Source organism: Equus asinus, chromosome 25 (genome assembly GCF_041296235.1).
Source record: "Equus asinus isolate D_3611 breed Donkey chromosome 25, EquAss-T2T_v2, whole genome shotgun sequence".
Classification (NCBI taxonomy): domain Eukaryota; kingdom Metazoa; phylum Chordata; class Mammalia; order Perissodactyla; family Equidae; genus Equus; species Equus asinus.
The window spans coordinates 12791884-12814098 of record NC_091814.1 but is presented as its reverse complement, the minus strand read 5'-3'; the positions used below and the strand labels follow the sequence as shown (position 1 = coordinate 12814098).

The window sequence follows — 22215 nt, the reverse complement described above, 5'->3', positions numbered from 1 at the left end:
TGGAAAGATAGTGCACACCCTGCTCTTCCCTTTACTAATTAACTTGACATTATATTTTGGCAGTCTTGCCGTATCCACTTCATTCTTTTTAATGATTGCTTAATAGTCCATTGAATGAACGTGTTATCATAATTTATTTAAATTGTTCTCCAAACTGATGGTCATTGGAGCTGTTTCCAATTTGGTGTTTGAATTAGATTTTAAATAAGAGAAGAGACATAACTTAATGAAGGAGGAATTCTAGGTGGTGAAGAAAGGTTTATGCATAAACAGGGAGCCCTAGTATTTTTGTGACTGAGGAACTGCTGTTAACTTGCCTGAGCCTCAGGGTGAACATATTTATGAGGGTGGAGGTGGAGAGCAGAGGGTATTTACGCAGACCCCTGAGTCTATGTGTAGAGTTGGGATGTGACTTAGGCCCTGAGCTAACATCGGTGCCCATCTTCCTCTACTTTATACATGGGACACCTGCCACAGCATGGCTTGCCAAGCAGTGCCGTGTCTGCACCTGGGATCCAAACTGGCGAACCCCGGGCTGCCGAAGCCGAACGTGTGCACTTAACCACTGCGCCACCGGGCCGGCCCTAAGAACCAGGCATTTCTATCAGGGATGGATTGAAGCTGGCCCCGGCCACTGCACCAGTTAAAGATCTTTTCGGGGAGGAGGCTGCTGCAGCTGTGAACAGTGACCAGCCCTGCTCCGGTAGAAATGCCTTCTTGCCCATCTATGGCTGTCACCCTATCACATCCTAAATCCACTTGCTGTTACAGTTGTTTCTCTGGGCGCTGTAGCCATAGTGAGAGACGTGAAGTATTTGTAAGAGACAGAAAATAGATTTGATGAATTGAATAGAGAGTTGTGTCAGGGAGGAATGAGAAAGGGGCCATTTGTGTAAGGCCACCTCCCCCTAGTTTTTCCCTTCTGTTTAAGCACCCTTTGTCCTCTCCCACTCATGCTGGAAGAGTTCGTTTCAGATGCAGCCATTTCCCAGTTGCATGATCTTGGGAAAGTCTCAACATCTTCAAGCTTCAATAAAATGGGCATAATAACTCCTGGTTGGCACCCGTGTTGGGAAGATTTAATAAGCTAGTGAATGTGAAAGGGCCTATGTTTCACTTTGCTCTTTTCCAAGGCCTTGCCAGCATGGAGTTTGTGAGGCAATATGTAATCCAACTCAAGACAGTGAAGCGTATTCTGTTCTTTCCTGGGATGTGCCTACCAGTGTAAGCCTCCCACACCCTCAGACTGTGCGCTGTATTGAAACTATTCCTGGAAGCTCATCACCTTTTAGAAAATATTACCAGATTTCTTTACATTTGTATAGCACTTTATGGCCAGCAAAGAGACCTGAGCAACAATGATCTAATCTGAGCCTCCTAGAAAACCATCTGGGGTCAGTAAGGCATGTTTTTTTCCCATGGAACAGACGGTGTAACTGAGGTTCAGAGAGATTGATATAAAGAAATGGAAACTCAGAGAAGACACGTAAATAATAAATAGCAGAGAGCAGGCGTAGGTCCCCTCTCGACTACTGCAGGACCCGTGAGGCGAGTGGGGGCTTCCCTGCTCTCCTTCTGCCTTGGCTTGGAATTCTTGAGTCTGTTTTGCCAATCATATTTTACATCCTAGTAAAATGCATGTCACTTTAAAAATGTTTTCACTGAAAAAATAAGTACCATTAGCAAGATACTTTACAGTTTGAAAACACCTTAAAATCCATGGACTTATGTGATTCTTACAATAACTCTATGAGGTAAGTGGAGCAAATATGAGTAGTTCCATTTTGCAGATGAGGAAATAGATTTAGGAATTGAGACCCGTGCAAGGTCAAACAACCAAGAAGGAGCAGAGCTAGAATAGGAACCTGGCCTTCCGGCCAGCCACTTAATACCCTTTTATATTTTCATTATTGTTATTATGCTTTTATTGTGCTGTGTAATTCTCTTTTTTTAAAATTCAGGTTAGATAACCTTGTGCAGACGTTTATTGAGTACCTTTGTAAACTGCTCACTGACTAGTTGAAAGAAAGGTAAATAAACAAATGGTTACAATCAAAGACAAAACATACTTTGCAATTTGGAGATTTAATAAATGGTTTTTAATGATAGCATGATGACAACTTTTACTCAAAAGTTAATAATCAGAATCAACTTTTGTAAAAAGTGGGAGAGAGAAGCCACATACACACATACCCACATGTGTAACCCCCCACATCAATGAAAATCATCCAAATTTTACATTCCAATAAGTAACTGGCATTTTCTTGGCATGTTAATCAGTAGGAAATTACAGGCTGCCGTGTTGTAGTGTATCATCAGAGAATGTCAAGTAGATTACAGTATTATGTTACTTTGATGTCATTATGTTACTTTCATGTCACTGCCCGGCATTGTTTTGGTCTTTTCCTTACCAATAGATACATCTACTAGATTTTATTTCAACAACATCATGTAAAAAAAGAGAACTTGTAACAATTTCCTTTGTAAATTGCATATTTCTTGTTTGATAATAAAGACTTTGCTTTCTTCCATCCTCTGGCTTTTTGGGGCCATAACTGGTTGTTGGTCTGCTCGCCCTTCTTGGTTCTCCAGGGCAACATGTGACCTGAAGCAGACTCTAAAAGAGGAAGGATGGGTCAAAGACTTAGTGATCAAAGATTAAGCAGAACAGTGTGTTTAGAGTACTTAGATTTGGAATTTAAAAAAGCGAAGAAGAGTAAAACTCTCCTGTATGGTGAAGAATTAACTTTACCCAAAGATCTAACCTTTGCCCTTGGCTCCTGGGAGGTGGTCTCTGGGGCCCTAAAATGTCCTCCCTGAGAGGAGTATCTTTTTTCGCCTGGGGGGTTTGGCCACTGGACAATCTAACCATGTGATTTCTGACGGGGGCTTTGGAACATGCCAGATCAATTCCAATCTCCAGAGGAACTGGAGACGACTGGTCAGTGATACGGGCAGTATGTGATCTGATCAAGCCTCAGTACGAACTCTGGACACCAAAGACTTGGGTGAGCATTGCTGATTGGCAACACTCTTGAGTATTGTCACACATCCTAGCTGGGAGGAGGTAATGCCACCAGGACTCCACAGGAGCAGATGACCAGGAACTTTGCGTTTGGGTCTCTCCCAGATTTCACCCCGTCTGTCTCTTCTTCTGGCTGGTTCTGATTTGTATCCTTCTGTTATAATAAAACTTTCATTGTAAGTACAGTGCTTTCCTGAGTTCTGTGAGAATTCTAGCAAATTATCAAACTTGAGGGGGTAGTGGGATCTAGACTGGTGAATTAAACAGAGGTATGATAGAGACCACTATTCCTGCATCCTTGAGACACTTAAGGGTGGTGGTCATCTCTATCTTCCTTCCAAAATGGGATATTATTTTTTATTTACCCTCCTGTCTCGGGGCTGGAGGAGAGGGGAAAGGGGCACCATTTCAGAGGCTTCTATTCAACCTTCCCCACTGTAATAGCTCTTATCACATGAACCAATGACACACTGTAGGGGCTTCTCTGCCAAATACATCAAGCTCAGTTACACATTCAGGAACTGGACCAATGACCACCAGGTGGGGCCATGGATCCAGTGGACTCTTAGATGAACTTCACCCAGGACTCCATTTTGACCGGGCCCATATCCCATCACTCTAACGGGGGCCACAAAGACGTGTCAAGTCTCTGAACGTCAGTATCATTTCACACTCTGTGTCCTACTGGATACTCTCCCCACCCTAGTTTACAGTCACCCAGGGAGACGGCTGTAAGTCTCTCTGGGAGAAGGACTGGTGGAATTACGACAGTGTATACCTGTTGTGATATTGCAGGGTCCTTCTTCCTGGAGACTTGCCACTTTCTCATTCATCAGATTTCAGGTCTAGGAACTGGGCAAGAGATCACGACTTTTTAAAAAATATTTTATTTGTAACTGTAGTAAAAAACACATAACATAAAATTTATCTTTTTAACCATTTTTAAGTGTACACTTCAACACTATTAAGCATATTCACAATGTTCTGCAACCCAGTTCCAGGACTTTTTCATTTTGCAAAACTGAAACTCTGTACCCATTAAACAACAGCTCCCCATTTCCCCTCGCCCCGGCTCCTGGAAACCACTATTCTACTTTCTGTTTCTATGAATTTGACTGCTCTAGGTACCTGATATAAGTGGAATCATACCGTATTTGTCTTTTTGTGACTGGCTTAATTCACTTAGCATAATGTCCTCAAGGTTCATCCATGTTGCAGTATATGACAGGATTTCTGTCCTATTTAAGGCCGAATAACATTCTAATGTATGTATATACTACATTTTGTTTACCCATTCATCCTTTCATGGACACGAGTTACTTCTACTTCTGGCCCATTGTGAATAATGCTGCTATGAACATGACAGTGCAAATCACTCTTCAAGATCGTGTTTTCAATTCTTTTGGGTATATACCCAGGAATGGGATTACTGGATCATATGGTAACGCTATTTTTATTCTTTTGAGGAACTACCATATTGTTTTCCACAGTGGCTGCACCATTTTTCATTCTCACTAACAGCGCACAGGCTTCCAGTTTCCCCGCATCAAGAGATCATGAATTTTTAATGGAGCAACAGTGCTCAGCCTCCTGCTCATGTAGTCTTGAATTCTTTGGATTATATACATTAAACAATGCCCTCGTGGGCTGCCCATCTATTTTGTCTCTAGGGACATTATGTTCTATTAACCAATGCAAATCTCTGTGGGTCAAGCCGCTTTGGCTGGCCCTTCAACCTTGATGGTCATTAAGATAATTGTGACCCCCTGGCTTCCACTGTTGCCACCTGGCCTCTACCCACTGTAACGGGGAGGGGAGGGTGATTATTTCCATTGCTATCAATGAGCCCAGCTCTGTGATTGCCTCTCCTACCTTCATCCCCGGCCTGCAGAGGAGAGCCACCACTGAACTTAGTGATGCTGGTGCCCCTCTCACCAGTACACTCCTAATGGCTTTGGTGAATGGTGTGTCTTCTTCTTTTTGTTTTTTGTTTTTTTTTTGAGGAAGATTAGCCCTGAGCTAACATCTGCTGCCAATCCTCCTCTTTTTGCTGAGAGGAAGACTGGCCCTGAGCTAACATCCGTGCCCATCTTCCTCTACTTTATATGTGGGACGCCTGCCATAGCATGGTGTGCCAAGCGGTGCCATGTCCGCACCCGGGATCCGAACCAGTGAACCCCGGGCCGCCAAAGCGGAACGTGTGAACTTAACTGCTGCGCCACCGGGCCATCCCCAATGGTGTGTCTTCTTGATCTTCCATGGAACATAACCCTATGGTGGGTCTTCAGGCCTCAAATATTAGATCCATCCCAGCATTTCCACTCTGTAAGTTTTTTTATCCTTTCCTCCACTGTCTGATGTGGCAACTCAGGCATTTCAACTTTGCTCAGTGTGGGCTATCACTTTTCCCAGGCTTCTAAGAGCAAGCACTCAAATAACACATTTGAACCATCCCTGGGGTTCTTGCAGGAGTGTATAGCCAGTAACTCAAAAGAGTGCCCCCAAATGAATAAACTCTTCTCCAGTTTTCTATCCTGGTACCCTTGGTCACGCACACAAAATCCCATCCGTGGCAACCTCTCCTGGTCCTGCTGCTACATGCCAGGTATTAGTTCCTCTTCTCCTTCCTGAGGTCCAGCATGTTTTCAGCTGAATTGTGCTGTGACTTAGCCCTAGTGATCATCCTGGCATCCAGAAGAGGAGATGGGGCAGGTCCTGACCCCGGTCACTTTTTAGGGAGGGGCCTTTGCACTGTCTTTCCTGGGGACAGTTGGTGCTAGCTCTTAATGGGGAGGGGTGAGCCACCTTTGTATGGGAAACCAAAAACTTCAGGGACATCCACAAATCCCAGGGGACCAGATGTCCCTATTCCATGTGTCAGGATTCCAGTTCAGGTTTTCATAACAGATCTACCTTGGCCGAAGTTTCTAGCTACCTCCTTCAGTTGAAAGTTGGTTTTTGAAGCTCTGCATCTCCATTAATTTCTGAGTTGGGCTTCGTCCTTTACTGCTTTTCTACTGCAGGAGATAAGGACCTCTTTGTGAGCTACCAAAGAAGCTGTCGCACACAGTTTCACTTTTTTGGGAACTGCTTTTCCTTCTCTCTCTGTAAGATGCCAATGCAGTTTAGTAACAAACAGCCCATTTCCCTGTCCTTGTATGAGTTGTTTCCCTGTACTTTTTGAATGTCTGAATCATTTAACTGGCCAGGGTGGCCCCTTCATCAGATTATTCTCCTAAGTTACCACTGGTGAAAGTTTTTACGGCTGGAGGTTGTTCTTGTCTCTCTACTATTTTTCATTCAAATTTTGCTGGCAAACTGACTGGCTCCTTCTTTAGTTCCTTTCTCTGGCAATACCTTAACATCTAGAGCTAAGAAAAGTTTATTGGTACTTACAATATTCTGCCTGGAAATCTCCTTAGCCACCTCCAACAAATTCGTTAGGTCCATTTTCTATGTTTCAAGTACCATAGGTGACAATTTCATAAATTATTCCACCACTATATAACATGGGTGACTCTGTCTCCAGTGTCCAATAGCAATTTCCTCCCTGCCCAGGCAGCGCTACTAATAGCCTCTTGTTGCCCTTCTAACCTCTGTCTGCTGCCTGGTCCCAATGCCAATGCCTCGTGTTTGAGGTTTTAATTATGGCAGTATCCCACTTCCATGTACTAATTTCTGTTTTAGTATCTACTGCTGAATAACAAACCACCCCAAAACTTAGTGGCTAAAGACAACAATGATTTATTGATTTCTCACATTTCTGTGGGTTGACTGGAGTGTCGGTCTTCTGGTCTCACCAGTGTGCTGTCTGTAGCTTGTGTTTGCCTGGAGGCTTGGCTGTTGGGATGGTTCCGTGTGGTTTCAGGGCCTCTTTCCCTATGTGGTCTCACATCCTCAAGGATGCTAGTCCAGGCTTCTTACGTGCAGCTGAATTTTAAGAGGGCCAGTGAGGAAACTGCAAGACCTCTTAGGGCCTAAGGTCTGGAACTTACACAATGGCACGTTCTATTGGTCAAAGCAAGTCACAAGGCAAACGCAGGTTCAAACAGCAGTTGGAGAAAAAGCACGGCCTCTTGAGTGGGAGGAGCAGTAAACTTTTATTGCAAAAGAACATGGGGGAGAGAGGTTGATTCACTGAGGACCATTATTTAAGGATCTACCACACTTAGGTAAAGTTTAAGATGCCTATTAGACGCCCAAGTAGAGATGTCAAATAAGCACTTGGCAGTAAGCACCTTGATCCAAGAGGGAGGTGCAGGCTAGGGAAGTAAATTTGGGAGTCACCAACATATAGACATGATGCTTACGTGAACTGTCCTGCCCTCTAGGTTCCTGGTTACTGCCGAAGTGTGGACAGTGCATGAGGCAGGGTGCTAGCAGAGCGCAGCCCCGCTGCAGCCAGAGCTGGGTGGGGGCTGGGGGAACAGGAACACTCTGTTCTTGCCGTGGCTCCAAGGCAAGTTCCCCACTTGGGCACAGAGCATTCCACCAGCCCCCTCCTTCCCCTTCCCTCCTCGAGAGAGCCACAGGCATTAGGCATAAGGTTAGCACAACTGGGCTGCACACATAGGACAGGATAGGACACCACTCCACTGCCTTGTTTTGCCACCTAAAAAAGGAACTCAGAAAATGGGGACTGAGGCACATCGCTCTGCTCCATCTTCTTTTTGTTGTGTTGCATTTGCTGCCAGGTGGGAAAACCATGCAAAAGCAACCAGATTCCCATTGCTACCACCTCTGACCATTTCCTCTCATTCTTCATCTAGAAGACAGTAATTCCAGCATCACCCCAAAGTGTCTGATGATGCTTTGTTAACCCAAACCTGATCACCCTTAATTTACATTTTTATGTGTTTCTTGGGAGGAAAGGGCTGTTTGCTGTCATAGTTTAGTATCTGGAAGAATCAAAAGCAAGAATGAGGTTGAGGGGCCAGCCTGGTGGCGCAGCGGTTAAGTGCACACGTTCCGCTTCGGTGGCCCGGGGTTCGCCGGTTCGGATCCCGGGTGCGGACATGGCACTGCTTGGCAAGCCATACTGTGGTAGGCGTCCCACATAGAAAGCGAAGGAAGATGGGCACGGATGTTAGCTCAGGGCCAAAAAAGAGGAGGATTGGCAGCAGATGTTAGCTCAGGGCTAATCTTTCTAAAAAAAAAAAAAAAAAGAATGAGGTCGAGTCTAGTATTTCTGAAAGAGAGAGGTGACTTCAGAGCCATCCCCAAACCGGCAGGGAAGACAGGGGAGGAACCTCAACTTGTCCAAAGCAGGAAGCAAAGATGGGAAGGGGTTAAGAGTGGAGATTGGGGCAGATCAAGAGTTCTAGTACTACCTGCTCTTCCAGGAGTTACTCTTCTCCATATCGTCTTCATGAAAACGAAAACTGCCTATGTCCCTCCTTTTTGTAGCTGCACCAATCCCTCTTGATAACTTAGGAGGAGGTGGGAATTTGTATTTTCCAATTGCTCCGAAACCTTAATGCACTTCATGCCTCACTTGTTAACTCTCCAAGATTCTATTTTTAAACTGGTCCTGCTAATTTTTGCATTCTTCCCAGGCCTGCTCCCAAGCCCAGGGTTGGGGTAGGCTTGGGATGAGGCATGTACAAGTTTCTGGCTCCATGTCTCATTTCCTGAGCTGAGCTGGGTTGCACTAATTGACCCCGAGGGTCTCAGCTGGGTGAAGTTGGGTGTTTGTTAGATCTCGTTAGGCTTGTAATTAGCACAGAGAATCTAGGTCAGAGGCAACTGGTTGGAGTGATGGTCTCAGGGGGCCTGACTAAAGGCGGGGAATAGCAAACAGGTTCCTCGTTCTGTGGGCGGGGTGAGCCAGGGACAGGGAACGGTGGGACCAGTGTCAAACACACAAATCAACATGGGGTCACATGCGGAAAGGCGCTCAAACTCTGTGTGTGTGTGTGTGTGTGTGTGTGTGTGTGTGTGCTGTCTCCTCTCGCATTTACTCCGGTTTCTTTCCAACCTCTCCATATATGGTGTGGCTCTAGAGCGGGCTGGGGATTGGCTGCTGTTGTTGGGAGCCTGGGAGGTAGGAAGAAACCAGAAAAAGAACTGAACCAAGCAGGGGAAGGGAGTGAAAAGGGGGAGGGGGCTGTCGTGGAGCTTCCAGGCTTGCAGAGGGGGGCCAGGTCCACTCCCCTGTGAGGTTTAGAAAGGGGAGAGACTCTTTGGGAGTCGTTTTTGGGAGAATCAGGTAGCATTTACAGCTGGCAGAGGGGTTGGGAGAGAGGGCAAGAGCTATTTCCCTCGGGTCAGAGCTCTAGGCTTATCACAGCATGATTTCTGAAGACTGGAGCAGGAGTTAAGAGAAACTTGTGGGGTTTTTTTCTTTTCACCCTAAACAACCTACAGCTATGCTGTGGAAATAGCATGCAAATTAACTCATTAGCTTTCTAGGTCAACACCTCAGACATTTTCCTAATGGAGCGAGATCAGGATGTTCAATCTGATCCCCAAGCCCCTACTTAACAATTTAATGGGGAACAACAGGAAAAGTTGAGAAAAATGTCATTGAAATATGAAATGGCACTTAGCTTTTTTTTTTTTTTTTTTTTACCAGTCTACACCCCTTATGCCATTTCAACTCTGTGGCCCTGGATTTCCTCATCTCCCCATCCTAGGGCCTCCCCAAAGAATCTCTGTTTTCCAGTTCATTTGTGTAAGAAGGGAATACAGAAAGTTGTTGGGAGAGAGGAAGGAAGAATAAATATACAGCCTGAATAATGTCGGCAACTGTGTGGCGAACAAGTTGCCCCACATCCCTCTACTCAATCTACCCATTTACCCAAAACACAGCGACTGGGAGGAAGGAAGGGAAATACCGCAGGTAAAAGGACTGGAACGATGGAGGGAAGGACCAGAGGTGCTGGGAGGAGGGGAAAGCTGGAGTAACAGCATTATTCTCCTCCTGTCATAGTGCCTATGCTCAAAACACACTCTTTGTTAACCGAAATCATGCTGGCAGCCCACCGTCAGGTTATGCTTGGGTCTGTTTTTCTAGTGGGAAGCCTGGCTTCGTGCTAAGCTCTGAAACTCTTGAACACAGGGGATCCTGCTTTCCCACCCTCTCTATCTCTAGTGGTTAGCACCGGACCCAGCACTCTCTCCTTGAAGAAAGTCTTACCGGCAAAGCCTGGACTGGATCTGCTCATGTACTAGAACAAAGTGACAGTGATTAACCCCATGCTCCATTCAAACGGTACTCTTGGCACCTGAGCTAGTGTTCATAACCCACTGAGTCAAATAACCACACAGCACAACGGCCATTTAGAGTGCCAGCAGCATTGTCTCCACCTATCCAACAATTCTCCATCCTGCAGATGAGAAAACTGATGCTTGGAGAGCTTGTGCCTTGCCCACCGCCTCATAACTAAAAAGTCAGAATCTGAACCCAGATCTGTCTGGTTCCAAAGCATGGTTCATTTTACCACCTTTCGGCCTGGTTCTGGTGCCTGAAGACCCCAGGAGCCCAGTACTCGTCTCAGTCTCCCGGGGTCCCTGAGCTTGCTCTTCTGCTTCCCCCTACCTGTCATTCTCCTCTCCAGTGTCTCCCTCCATCCTCCAGCTCCTCTGGGAGCCGCAGATAATTGGCATGTTGGGATACACGTCATTCTTACTTTTGTGTTTTGTTCATTACTTGGGAACAAGAAGGAAGAAAAGGAAAAGGGGAAATGATAGTAAATAAAATTAATACAAAGATGGAAATTTATAAAAAGTAAATATCATTTTAACCTAGATTTTCAATTTGTGACAATGGGTGGCTCTGCTGAGCTTGCTTAGTTTTGGAGAGTGGTGACTGCTTGAAGGACAGGAAGACTGGAGACGCAGGTTCCCTCACGTGCTACCCCAGGAGACCCTGGAAATGTTCAGGCGGCCCTTTGGCACATCTGCCTCACTCAGGTAGGATATGTGCTCCTCAGGGAAGAGACCAGTTCAGATGACCACAGCCTAGATCTGGGGAAAACCGTCATGACTGTGAGTGGTGGGGACTAAAACAGCACAAGAATCTCTCCTCCCTAGAGATGGTTTAACTCGGAAAGAGGCCCCCATCCTGCCTACATGAGTTGTGGGAGCAACGTCAGAGAAGAATGGGAATTGAAGGGTCTGTGTTTCACCAAAGGATTTTCCTTCTTTCCCTCTTACTCCATCTTCCTGAATGTCACATTAGGGCAGCCTCATGCCAGGATCTACAGGCAACTTGTTACCCAGTGAAGCTCCAGGTCGTGGCTCCTGGAGGTGAGAGATCTAGAGAAGAGGGTCAAGAAGCTGGCAAGGGATACACTTCTAAGTGCTTTTTCAAACCTCTCATCTACTTCTCTGTCCCCTTCTTTCCAAAAACTTTCTATCTTACCTTCACAACTCCTCTCTGGACCCTGTCACTATTACTAAACCTGATCTTAGAAACTTCGGAGGAAAGAAGCAAACAGAATAAAATGAGTTGTGTAGGACCTACCATTGACAAGAATGCTAGGGAGCCTGCCAGCTTGAAAGGTGGTCAGGAGCTTGGGGCTGTGAGCATCAAGATGTTTTTCTAAAGTCAGGGCTTGATTAGTGTTGGAAGAGAGGGTTGAGGAAGGAGAGGGAGAGGCTACAGGAAACTCAAGCTTGGCCGAAAGAGGAACCTGGGCACACGTTTGGTTTTCCCCGTCATCCTACCCAGCTTGCATCACAAATCAGTTTCGTTCTTAGTTTGGTTCTTCTGGGGGTCAGCTGTCCCCAGTTCCCTGTGCTAGGCCCCCCGAGGCAAAAGACCAAACCAGTCCCATCTGCCCAGTGTTGTATCTGAATCAGTGTTGGGAAGGGTGTGGCAGGTGAAGGGAAGAGACATGTCAAATAAGAAAGCCAGGCAGCTCACTCTCAGTCAGAGACTCGAGGAGCAAGAAGCCCGTGTCGGGGGGGAGATTTTAATTCCACAACTCGTCCTCAGGCCGAGGATAAATTTCTCTTCTGTGAGCGTGGACAGGTGGCACTGGCTTCCACGTCCCTAGAGCTAGAGCTGGGCAGCTGAAATCTCACCCTCCGCCTGAAAACCTGGAATGGGACATAAGAGACTCCCCCGCTCCCAACCCAGAAGCCTGTACACGTCCTTGGGAGCAGCAGGATATTCCCCACGTCTCAGAGGGGTGGCAGGTGTAAAATGGTCACTGTGCCTTTATTACCCTTTCTCTCTCTCCATCCACGTGAAAGCTTCTTAATACTGCTAGAGGGGTCACCTCCTCCTCACATCTGAGGCAATTTAGGTCTGAGAGAGATGGAGGGGGGTGAGGAAGGAAAGGAGGCTGGGAAAGGAGGGCTGTAGCAGGGTCGGGCGTCAGCAAGAGCAATGAGTTTGATTGTTTTGTTTTCTTTTTTTGACTGAGGTAAATAAAAAAGCTTTGTCCTGCAACACTGGGAGATAAGAGTCTGTCCACCCCCTACAAGTTCCAGACTCTTGTCCCTTTCCTTCACATCAGGCTCTTCCGGTACTGACTGTGCTGGGTGGTCTGTCTGAGGTGGGAGTCGGGGGTCTGCAGGTCCATCTGTCTGTACAGGTCCCTCAGCTCCCTGACTTCCTGCAGCACCCTCTTCGCCTGGCTCCAATTCGACGATGCCTCTCCCAGCAGCCGCTCCGTCTCCAGCAGCAGCTGCTCTGACTCGGAATCAGGAGGAGACCGAGGGGGCTCCTTGGCCTTTCGCTTCCCATCTCCCAGTCCCTGAACCTCTGCCAGCAGCTCCTGAGTCTTCTCTAGTTTCCTTGCTACCAGGTCCTGGATCCGGGACAGCTGCCCCGGGTGCGGTGGGATAGCGGTTGGGGGGTCCTCGGCCCGCAGGTGGAGGGTGCAGGCTGGGGCAGCGTCCCGCTGAGACAGGATCTCCTCCAGGGAGGCACAGCGGCCTTTCTCTGTGGGGGTCAACTTCTTGGGTGCCTGGGGGGTGTAGGTGGCCCCCTTTTCTGGCCTTTCCCACGGTTGGGGAAGGCCGCTTGCCCGGTCTGAGGAGGGCTGGATCCGGTCTGAGTCTGCTCTCCGCCGGCTGCCCGCCAGCTGGGCCACGGACTTGTCCAGGTCGACCCGGAAGCTCTCAGCACAAGAGGTTGGCTCCTCAGGGGAAGGGTCTTCCTCCTGGATCAGGTCCAAGGTTAGCATCCCATCTGAGGTAGAGGTCGAAGCCTGGAGAGGGAGAGCGAGGGAATGAAGGGGATAAACTGTCGTCAGTGGGCATTTCAGGAGCAACTGCCTGAAAGAGAGATGCAACCTGTGGTCATTTTCCTCAACACGCCTTCCCTGAACGAGGAGCCCTCCGCTCCCGACTGAACCCTTGGACTCTGTTGGCTATTCTTATTCCTTTCATAGTGATTTGAACTTACTTTTTCTTTTATTTTTCTGTGATTTAATTTCTCCTGTTTGCTTCCCATATTCTCCACTTTACTACGAGCTTTCTGAAGAGTGTCTTTTTCCTCTGTATTGTGGACTTGAAGCATCAAATTGGGTTTGACACACCCAGGATGCTCCACACAGCACAGTAACTGTCCTTTTCCATCTATATCCTGAGCCACACACCTCAACCCCCTCTGCTATTTGGAACTCAGAACCTCTCGCCTTAAAATACACCTTGTTCTGGTTCCAGAATACTGTAATTAAAAAACAGAGTGATAAGGGTATTCAGTCCCTCATACGTAATGATACACAGTTTCAACCATTCCTCACAGACACCTTTCAGGGCAGGCAGGATTACTGCCCCCTTTACAGCTGGAGACAAGCAGCTTCAGGGAATTACACAGCGAGTAGATTGCAAAGCGAGGTTCCAACCCAGTTCTGTCCAGTTCCAAAGCCGATGTTCTTTCTACCATACCTGACTGCCTGTTCTTTCTACGATAGAAAGTTGCCTCTCTCCCTAGAGACTTACACCTCGGACGTATGAAAAAAAACCCCACTTTGTATGTTACAGGGCTTCACTGTGATCCTTCCTCCTCTAACCGCCTGCGGTACTTAACATTGTCACTCATTAGGATAGCCGGCCACCATACAGTGCCTTGTCCAGTATTGAACTCTTCTATTCTTCATTTTCCTGTGGGTGCATCTCATTCTCCAAAGGATGATAAATTTATTGAGGGCAGGGACTGTTGAACGTATAGTAGGTGCTGAATACATATCTTTGGTTTGGAGGAATCAGGCAGGAGAACGGGGCGGAGGCCTCTGCGAGCCTCTGACTTTTGTATCACAAGTGCCTCTGGTGGGCTGTCTGAGATACAGTCCCGAGATGGACTGACATGGAACCGACCCTTCAGCAACTTTTACTTTCTTACAGTCTTACATACCACGGCCATTAGGTGTCCTCGAGTTGGGGGGCGGCGGGAGTGTTGGATTTTTGCCCTGTCTCGAGTAGGGTGGGCGAGATAGCTGTCCTCCTCAACGGTGACCTGAAGAGATGCACTGTGAGTCAGGGTGCTCTTCAGAGACTCTCTGTCCCAACCCAGCGCCCCCTGAGGCCTGAACCTGCCTGGACTGGGAAACAAACCCACCCCATTAACTGCTTCTGAGCAAATCCAAGGGCAAGAGATTTACTGGATGTGAAGGGGCTCCTTAAACTGGCCCAGCACTGGCCCATGCGTCATAAAGCAGGGAAAGAGGAACTGGCAGAACGGACTTGGAGAGATGGTGGAAAGAGAAGAGGGTTTTCAGAGAGAGAGAAAGAAACAGAACTGAGTGGTGGAGCAAGTAAATGGGGCCTGCAGCATGATCTTTCCTCTTTAGTGAGTGACAGCTGCTCCCTCTGCCCCAGCATCCCTCCCCACACGAGGAGCCCCCGACCTCATCCAAGATGCGGTTCTTGGCTCGGGTGATGGCGGAGTTGAGGGCACTAATCCATGATTCCTTCTCTTCGGGACTCACTGCCAGGAAGATCAGGTTGGGAGCCTATGAGCGGAGATTCTTGTTTCAGTCAGGGTGTTAGAGTTGGTGCCTCACCATGACAGTGAAGAAATAAGAAGTTATACTCTCATTCTCTTAGACTCAGCTTCCGGAAGGAGAGAGATTCTGCTTCCAGAGTCACCCATAACTTAAGGAAACCGGCCTCTGTTGCTGCAAAACACCACAGCCTGGCGGTTGTTTTAGAAATGACCACGGAAGAGCTAAGAAGAATACTGGCTATTAATACAGGACTGGAGACGATTAGAGGAGGTTTGGTAAAGGAGAGGTACTAAAATAAAGATCTTTCTTTAAATCTCTGAAGAAAAAGAATGTGGCAGGAACGGCCTCAAACAAAAGAAATTATTCAGAACTTCAACCACCTATCAGGGTACAGGGAAAAGTGATTTTCTCCTCAGAGATGTGTGACTGTGTGTGTGTGTGTTAGAGAGAGAAAGAGAGAGAGAAGATCTTATGATCTTTGTGGCTGGACAGTTTAAAAGGCTGGTTTGCCTGGAGGGAAGGAAATTGCCACAATATTCTCAGGTTCAACAAGAAAAGCTGGCAGGAGAGCAATTCGAGGCTGTCAGTTAAGAGAGCTGAGAGAACATGGAGGGGGAAGGTGCCCTCCCTTGCCCCCGGCACCCCTGCACTGGTCAACGTTCCAGTGGCCAAGGTGGCAGGAGAAACCTACCGTGTTACCAGGCTGTTTGGAGTGGGCAAGAGTAAACTTGCTATGATTTTTCTTGCTCCTGCTCTTGGATTTCCGCAGCTCTTCACACTTCTCATAGTCACTCAGGTCAAACACCTCTTGAATATTTTTCTCATCTTTTACCTAGGGGAGAGTTGGAGGTAAGGTGATAAGGATAAAATTACTTAGTCCCTTCCCCCAAATTGTGAGTTTAGACTGATCTTGGGAATCAGAAGCCTCAGGAGAGGGAAGGGATGACAGGACAGGAAAGGGTTTTTCCTATCCAAGGCCCACAAAGGCCGACAGTGGGCTACAGCACTGAGGCAGCCCCCAAGTCCTGACTCCTCAAACGGGTTTCCATTTAAATCCTTCTCCCCACTCTCCTAGGCCAAGCTACCATTTCCAGAGCCCTAGCATGTCTCTCTTCACTATGACCCCCACTTTGTTCTTCAAAGGACACGGCGTACACTGCTAATAGGTTAATCTTATCATCCTGAAGTAAGCAAGACCCGGATGATTGCCCAGAGGGAGGAGATAAAGGCAGGGCCAATATCAGGGGATGTCTGGAGAGAATGAAGGGCTGTCTAAGGCCTCTCCCATCTTATGTTTACGTTGTCGCTTTCTTACTCCCTCCTGGATCCCTCCTCAAATATATATGATCATAAAGAGTCATCTATCTTGTTCATTCAGGAGCTTCAGCACCACAGGAACAGCAGCCCCTGTGTTCACTTTGTAGAGTTTGTTCAGACAAGCTGAAAAATACACCTGTAGTTCCTACCTCTCCTTCCTTCCTACCCAACCGAGCTCCTCCAGGCTTGCAAAGCCATTTAAAGCACCCACGCTTCCTGACACAAAGATGCACTTATCCTCTCCCTGGAGGACTAAATTTGAAGCTTGGAAAGAAGTATTCTGCTACCTCCTTCCACGATTCCAGTTGGAGAGCCTAAGTCCCCTTACTGCTGGAAAGTTCTTCTTTGGGTCTAAACTTAGCCCTTCCTGCTTGCGGTATCTGTCCTGCACGCTGGTTCTGCCCTTAGCAGCTTTACTCAGCATTTGGCTCTTGCTGAATGTCTACTCAGAGACCACAATTCTATCTACATCCTCCAAACCCAACCGGCCTTTTCTGAGCGCCACAGAGCAAATTCCATTAACATGTCTTCCAAAGTCTGTTTGAAACTTCTCAGAGGTTTTTTTCTCTTCTCCCCTAAGGTGTTCCTGTAGCCCTGGTGCCCTGAAGCTGTGGCTCATGGATTGTTTCGGCTTGCAAGAGGAGAGGAGACTTAGTCACTGGCCCAGACGGAGTAGCCTGTGATCAGAAAACCCTTTCACCCTCCGCTGCTTGGGCCTGGGTCTGGGAGACCCTGGGAATGAGCCAGTCACGTTTCCTGGGATGACAGATGAAAACTACCAGCACTTGTCTTTCTGAAACTAAACAAACAGATAAAAGTAGCCTCACATCTTTCTTGGAAGACATCCACCCTTCCTAACTGGAATTGTTTCACAAAAGAGGCCCCACTTCCCAAGCTCTGAAATAGGAATCGTGTGCGTGGAGATGACTTCCTCTATCCTCCTGGTTCTCATCAGCCTTGAAGTGGGAAAGTGGTTCTCTTCTCCATTCCCCAGTCCATCTCTGGTCTGGCATCTGCCTATTCTTCTGACTTGCTTCTGGACCCAGGGTGCTGACAGAGACGATGAGAGGCCTTGAAGGATTGTGGGCAGAAGTGGACAAGATGCTGGCCAGGGCCATCTAAGAACAATTCCCAGAAGCACAGGGCAGGGATGTAGGATGATGCATGGCTCCTCCTCTCCCCCTCCTGCCTCAGAGTCGAGACTATCAGCAGAGGCCAGAAATTCTGGAGAGGAAGGTGCTGGGTGTGTGTGTATGTAGCCAGGAGAAGAGTTACTTGTTCTGTTTTCCTCAGGGGAAGGAAAGGGAAGGGAAGGGAAGTGAAGGGAGGTATGCTGGTTTGAACACCGATAAGGAGCTGATAAGGAGCTCTGGGGAGCAGGAGGCACTGACAGAGGTTAGCTCTTGGGAGGGCAGGGGTAGGGGATAGGGTGAGGCAAGCAGGAGGACAAGTATATTCCAGTGCCCAGGGAAGACGGACAACTCCAAGACCCGTGTCCTCCACTGGGCTGTGTCCCCCATCTGATTCCCACAGTCTCATTTGTAATTACCCATCTTCCAAAGTCAACCTTTCCTTTCCCCTGGCTCTTTGTCCTTTTCCCATGCTTGCCAAAAAAAGATGCCCTGAACCCAATTTCCTCTACCATGAGGTCTCCCTAAAGTCTAATTTCTGTTCCCACACACCAGCCCCATGATCATAAGGTGCCCTTTGACTGAGAACGAGCAAAATGACTAATAACAACAAATACGGAAGGATTATTCTGGTGGAGGCAGTTGTGGGAGACCCTGCCTTTATAAAGAGGAAGTAACAAAAAAACACTGGTGCAAATTCTGGCGGAGAGGGTTAGGAATTTTCTCGCATTAACACGTAAATTATAAACATTATGCCATGCATTTTTTAAAAAAATTTTTCAATCTATTGGCTCAGGAGCTTTTGGGAAGTGGACAGAACACAGCCCAGAGTCCTCTGTCAGTTCCACCTTTAACCCAGGCCACTGTAGCATGGAAACTGGCTCCAAAGAAGAGTAATATCAATAGGCTTCTTCCCTCTTTTCCTATGCCCTCCTCAGCAGGAGGCCACTGGCCCCATGCCTAGTCAGATGCTCCTGACTCACAGGACACCAGACATCCTAGGCTGAGGTCATTCCATCCTTTCCCCTGTCTCTGTACCCCTTCCTCTACAAACAAGGATCAGCTATGGTTTTTCACCCCCAGACTCTGTTCTTTGGACAAATACAAACAAGAAAAAAATGTCTTGTTCCTTCTACCCTTTCCCTGTTCCCACGTTTCCCCTCTGACGTGTGGGAACTTCTCTCGGATTGCTCACTAGTTTCCTGCCATTATGAAGTTCAGGGAATACAGGAGATACCCTTTGACACTTGCTTTTTTTTTTCCCCCTTTAACTGGAAAGTGAGCAAATTGTGGAATAACATTCTGTAGGATTTGGGATTGGGTAGAGGTGGCCCTTAAACATAACTCCTCCTGCCAAAGCCTTCTCTCACCTCACTCCATCACCAAGTTCCCAGTTTAGCCCCAACAGCAGGTGTCAACACCCTAACAAGGGATCTCTTTGGCTCTGGCGAGGCTTAGCTCTTCCCTAGTGCCTTGGTAGACGTTCTGTTCAGATGAATACTTTCTCAAGGACTGCATGCGTGTCTGTTTCAATACCATAAAAGGATTTATTTACCTAAATATAGTCTGCTGCAGAAAGCAGAAGAGGTTAGAAATCAGGGAGGACTTCCCAGTTGGCCCTGGGGGGAGGGAATGCAGAATCGGGGGAGGAAGGGCACGCCACCAAGGGAACACAGGACAGTCTCCTAGGCTATGCTGATACAGTGGCAGAGGGAGGGCGGGAAAGTCTTCTAACTCCCAGAGGGGCAATTTCAGTTTCTCAGTATTTTCTCAACTACATGTTATGGATCTCAAGAATTAGAGATAAAAGGGAGAACGAGTCTGGATTCAATGATCTGGGCTAAGGTTCTGACCCAATGTGGACGGAGGTTTTCACTTTAACTACAGAACCAAAGACACAAAGACAGACAGGGGTTCATAACTCCACTTTTCTCCCTTCTGATACAAATGGGGGGGTGGGGGCAGGAAGAGGGTGGAGAATGAGTTCCTTGCTTCTTTTTTTAGTGGAGTGGGGGTGGGGAACAGAGAGCATCCTGATTAGGGACACTGGCTTCAACAGAAATAACTGTGTGCCACTCAAACACTTTACCTGAGGTCATAGGAGACTGTCCCAGGGTTGTGTGTGTGTTTTCTGTGATTCAGGGCAGCCGAGCTGCTGATACGACCATGCCTATGCTAGAGACAGGAAAGGGGAGGCCAGGCGGTCTGAGTGGGGGGACAGGAAGGGGTGGAGAATAAGCTGAACAGAGGGTTTCAGCAGCAATACCAAAGAAAATAAAATCCCACGTTCAGATAGAGACCAGGATAGGGTTGGGGGGAGCAGGGCACATTTCGAACTTTTGGGATGTCTCGGGAGAGGGTTATCATCGTTGTCAGAAAGGTAACTGCAAACAAAAATCATTAAATAAGATGCACAGTCAACTTCTAATTCTAACTCAGGTCTTCTCCCTAAAGGGTGACCTCTCTGTAGATGTGATGGGGGTAGAGACCAACCTGAACTTGCTCTTAGAACAAAACAGGGAGTGAGATAAGGGGCACATGAAAGGTAGACAAGCGCCCTGAGGACAGACGAAGCGGGGAATATGAGAAAACAAGGGTAGTTGGAGGCAAAGGGCACCTACCTCCTTCTCAGAGACATAGAGCTGGTCCCCTTTCAGCACCACATAGCGGTTTTTCCAAATCTCCCTGAAAATCCCTTTCCCGCAGAATTTCCGGACCCAGCCGACCTTCTCAGGCGGTGCAAACTGATGATTTCCATCCTGAGGCCCCTGTCCCCGGGGCGAGAGAAGAACCGTGCGGTGAAGGGTTCACAGCTCTGTCCTCCTCTCCTGCCGTCCCCCCCACCTCCTGGGGCCCCGCTGGCCTCTGTCCGGCGCCGCCCGCCGCGGGCTGGGGTCGGGGGCCCGGCGGCGGTCCCCCACTCCGAAAGGTGTTCACTCCGCCGAACTCTCTCGCCGCCGCTCCCCTCCCCCTTCTCCCGAATAAACAACTGAGCGGCGAGGGGAAGGGGTTCGGGCCCGGGCGGCGCGGAGGTGGCCTCCGCTTCCCCCCGGCGCCCACCCCTCCCCCAGCCTGGCTCGCCGCGCCGGATTAGCGGCATTTTATTTTATTTCTCATTGTCTGCTCGCCCCTGCAGAGCGCGACGCCGGCGGGGAGGGGAGGCTGGGGTCGCGCAGAAACTAAGCCAACTTACAGCCCCCAGCGCGAGTCAGCGAACAAAAGCCCCCGCCCGCGCCGCCCCTGGGCCGGGCGCGCCGAGGGCGAGGCGGGGGCGCGGCGGGCGGCGGCGCGGGGGGTCGCGCAGGACGCCCCGCCGCCCGCAGCCCCGACGGGCCGGGGCCGCGCGGCACAAAGTCGGCGGCGGGCGCGGGGCGGCGGCGCACTCACCCTCTTGGCGGAATTGTTCTTCTTCATCATGCCGGGTGGGCGCGGGCGCGGGCGCGGGCGAGGTGCCGAGGGGCGGCCCCGCGGCGGGGGCTCCTTCCGAGGGGCGGGCGACGGAGATGCCCCCGGCGCCGCCGCCGCCGCCGCTCCTCCCTCCCTCGCCGCACTCTCCCCTTCTTTGTAGCTCCGGTTACACTAAAGGCCGGCCTCCCTCGCACTCGCACACACCCGCACGCCCGCTCCCCGCCCCTCGGCGCCCTCCATCCCGGCGCCCACGCGGCCGGGCCCCGAGCGCGCCCCCGCCGCCCGGCCCGGCCGCTCCCCCGGCCCGGCGCGCTGTGGGCGGCCCAGCCCGCGCCCCGCGGCTCCATCCACCGGCCCGCTGACGTTGCGAGTTCAGAATAAAGGGCGAATCGCGGCGCCGGAGATGGTGCGCTCCCCCCGCCTTTGTTTCTGACTCACTGAGGGTAAAGCAGACAGACCGAAACCCAGCCGGGATCGGCTCCTCGAGGGGCAGAGAGACCCAGACTCGGTCAGACCGCCGATCCAGAGGTGGAGCCAGAAGAGACAGCCCCGGCGGACCTGCCGAGAGAGGCGGCAGAGGCAGCTGGAGCGGATGGGTAATAGAGAGACAGAGATTTATGAAGACCAGAGATAACCTCAATCGAGATCATCTCTCGCGGATCATCTCCCTCCCAAACCCAAAATAAAAACAGCGTGAGCTGGGAGGGCGCGTTCCTAAGAACCGGCGTTCGGAATTCCCACTCCCTGGGTGGGAGAACAGAGTGGCCTGAGCAGGTCAAATATTGTGGAAAAGTTTTATGCTTCTGAGGGTATCGATGTGTACGGGGGACGCGGTGGGAGAGAAGTTAATATTAATACACATTTCCTGCAGTTTACAAAGCCTCAGACCTTATTTGAGCCTCAGGAGAATAAGCCTAAGTATGAGGTTGTCCTTATGATCTCCACTGCCGAGAGAAAGAAAAGTGAGACTCAGAATGGCTGAGGGATTTGCAGACACACTGAGTTCTGGGAGGAATAGAATTCTGTCTCCAGAGCCGTGATCCGTTATACCAAGTGGCTTTAAATATACAGGTGAGGCTTAAACTTCTACCACCTGGGTGTCTGCCTGCTGCACTGACATGGGAAAATCCCATCCTGTCCACAGCGCTCACGTCCAGGGGAGGGAAGGAGCAGGACCTGAGTGGGGAACCTCCGCTGATCCCTCTTGGGCCAGATCTCCCTCAGAGCCTACAGACTAACATTTTAGTAACTTCATTTTCAAGACATATTTAGTGGGAAGAGGGGAGTCCGGAAACCTAGGTTTGGGTACTGGCTTCATCACTAACGGTGTGGCCTTTGGTCAAGTCACTGAATTCCTCTAGGCCTCAGTTCCTCCACATATGAAATGGTGGGGGATGAACTGCCGATTCCATCAATAAGGAAAGTTAGGGAA

At 49.1% G+C, this 22215-nt stretch overlaps 1 protein-coding gene and 1 long non-coding RNA gene across 3 annotated transcripts; both read right to left on the bottom strand.

Annotated features, from left to right (window-relative positions):
• Window positions 1-2067: 2067 nt before the first annotated feature.
• LOC106846559 (uncharacterized) lies at window positions 2068-7059 on the bottom strand. The gene is made up of 3 exons (XR_001401921.3): window positions 6785-7059; window positions 3804-3877; window positions 2068-2617 (listed from the first exon to the last, which is right to left on the bottom strand). It is a non-coding gene; the product is annotated as an uncharacterized lncRNA (long non-coding RNA).
• Window positions 7060-12172: 5113 nt separating this feature from the next.
• PLEKHO1 (pleckstrin homology domain containing O1) lies at window positions 12173-21081 on the bottom strand. Of its 2 annotated transcripts, XM_070497053.1 has the most exons (7): window positions 20763-20955; window positions 19997-20143; window positions 19465-19550; window positions 15620-15760; window positions 14830-14934; window positions 14337-14438; window positions 12173-13188 (listed from the first exon to the last, which is right to left on the bottom strand). In XM_070497053.1, exons 6-7 carry the CDS (start codon window positions 14343-14345, stop codon window positions 12484-12486), a joined length of 714 nt encoding a protein of 237 aa, XP_070353154.1. In that variant the 5' UTR covers window positions 14346-14438; window positions 14830-14934; window positions 15620-15760; window positions 19465-19550; window positions 19997-20143; window positions 20763-20955; the 3' UTR covers window positions 12173-12483. The 2 variants fall into 2 exon arrangements, with proteins under 2 accessions (XP_070353154.1, XP_044613932.2); XM_044757997.2 differs by lacking the exon at window positions 19465-19550 and having other exon boundaries at window positions 20763-21081.
• Between the last annotated feature and the right edge of the window lie 1134 nt (window positions 21082-22215).

Bases quoted from the DNA above. Each gene is read 5' to 3' on its own strand.
- PLEKHO1 (XM_044757997.2), bottom strand. From the start codon at position 20,792: ATGATGAAGAAGAACAATTCCGCCAAGAGG. The intron at 15,761-19,996 runs GTAGGTGCCCTT...ACTCTCCCCTAG, and splicing joins TCTATGTCTCTGAGAAGGAG to GTAAAAGATGAGAAAAATAT. The intron at 14,439-14,829 runs GTCGGGGGCTCC...GCATCTCTTCAG, and splicing joins AGAACCGCATCTTGGATGAG to GTCACCGTTGAGGAGGACAG.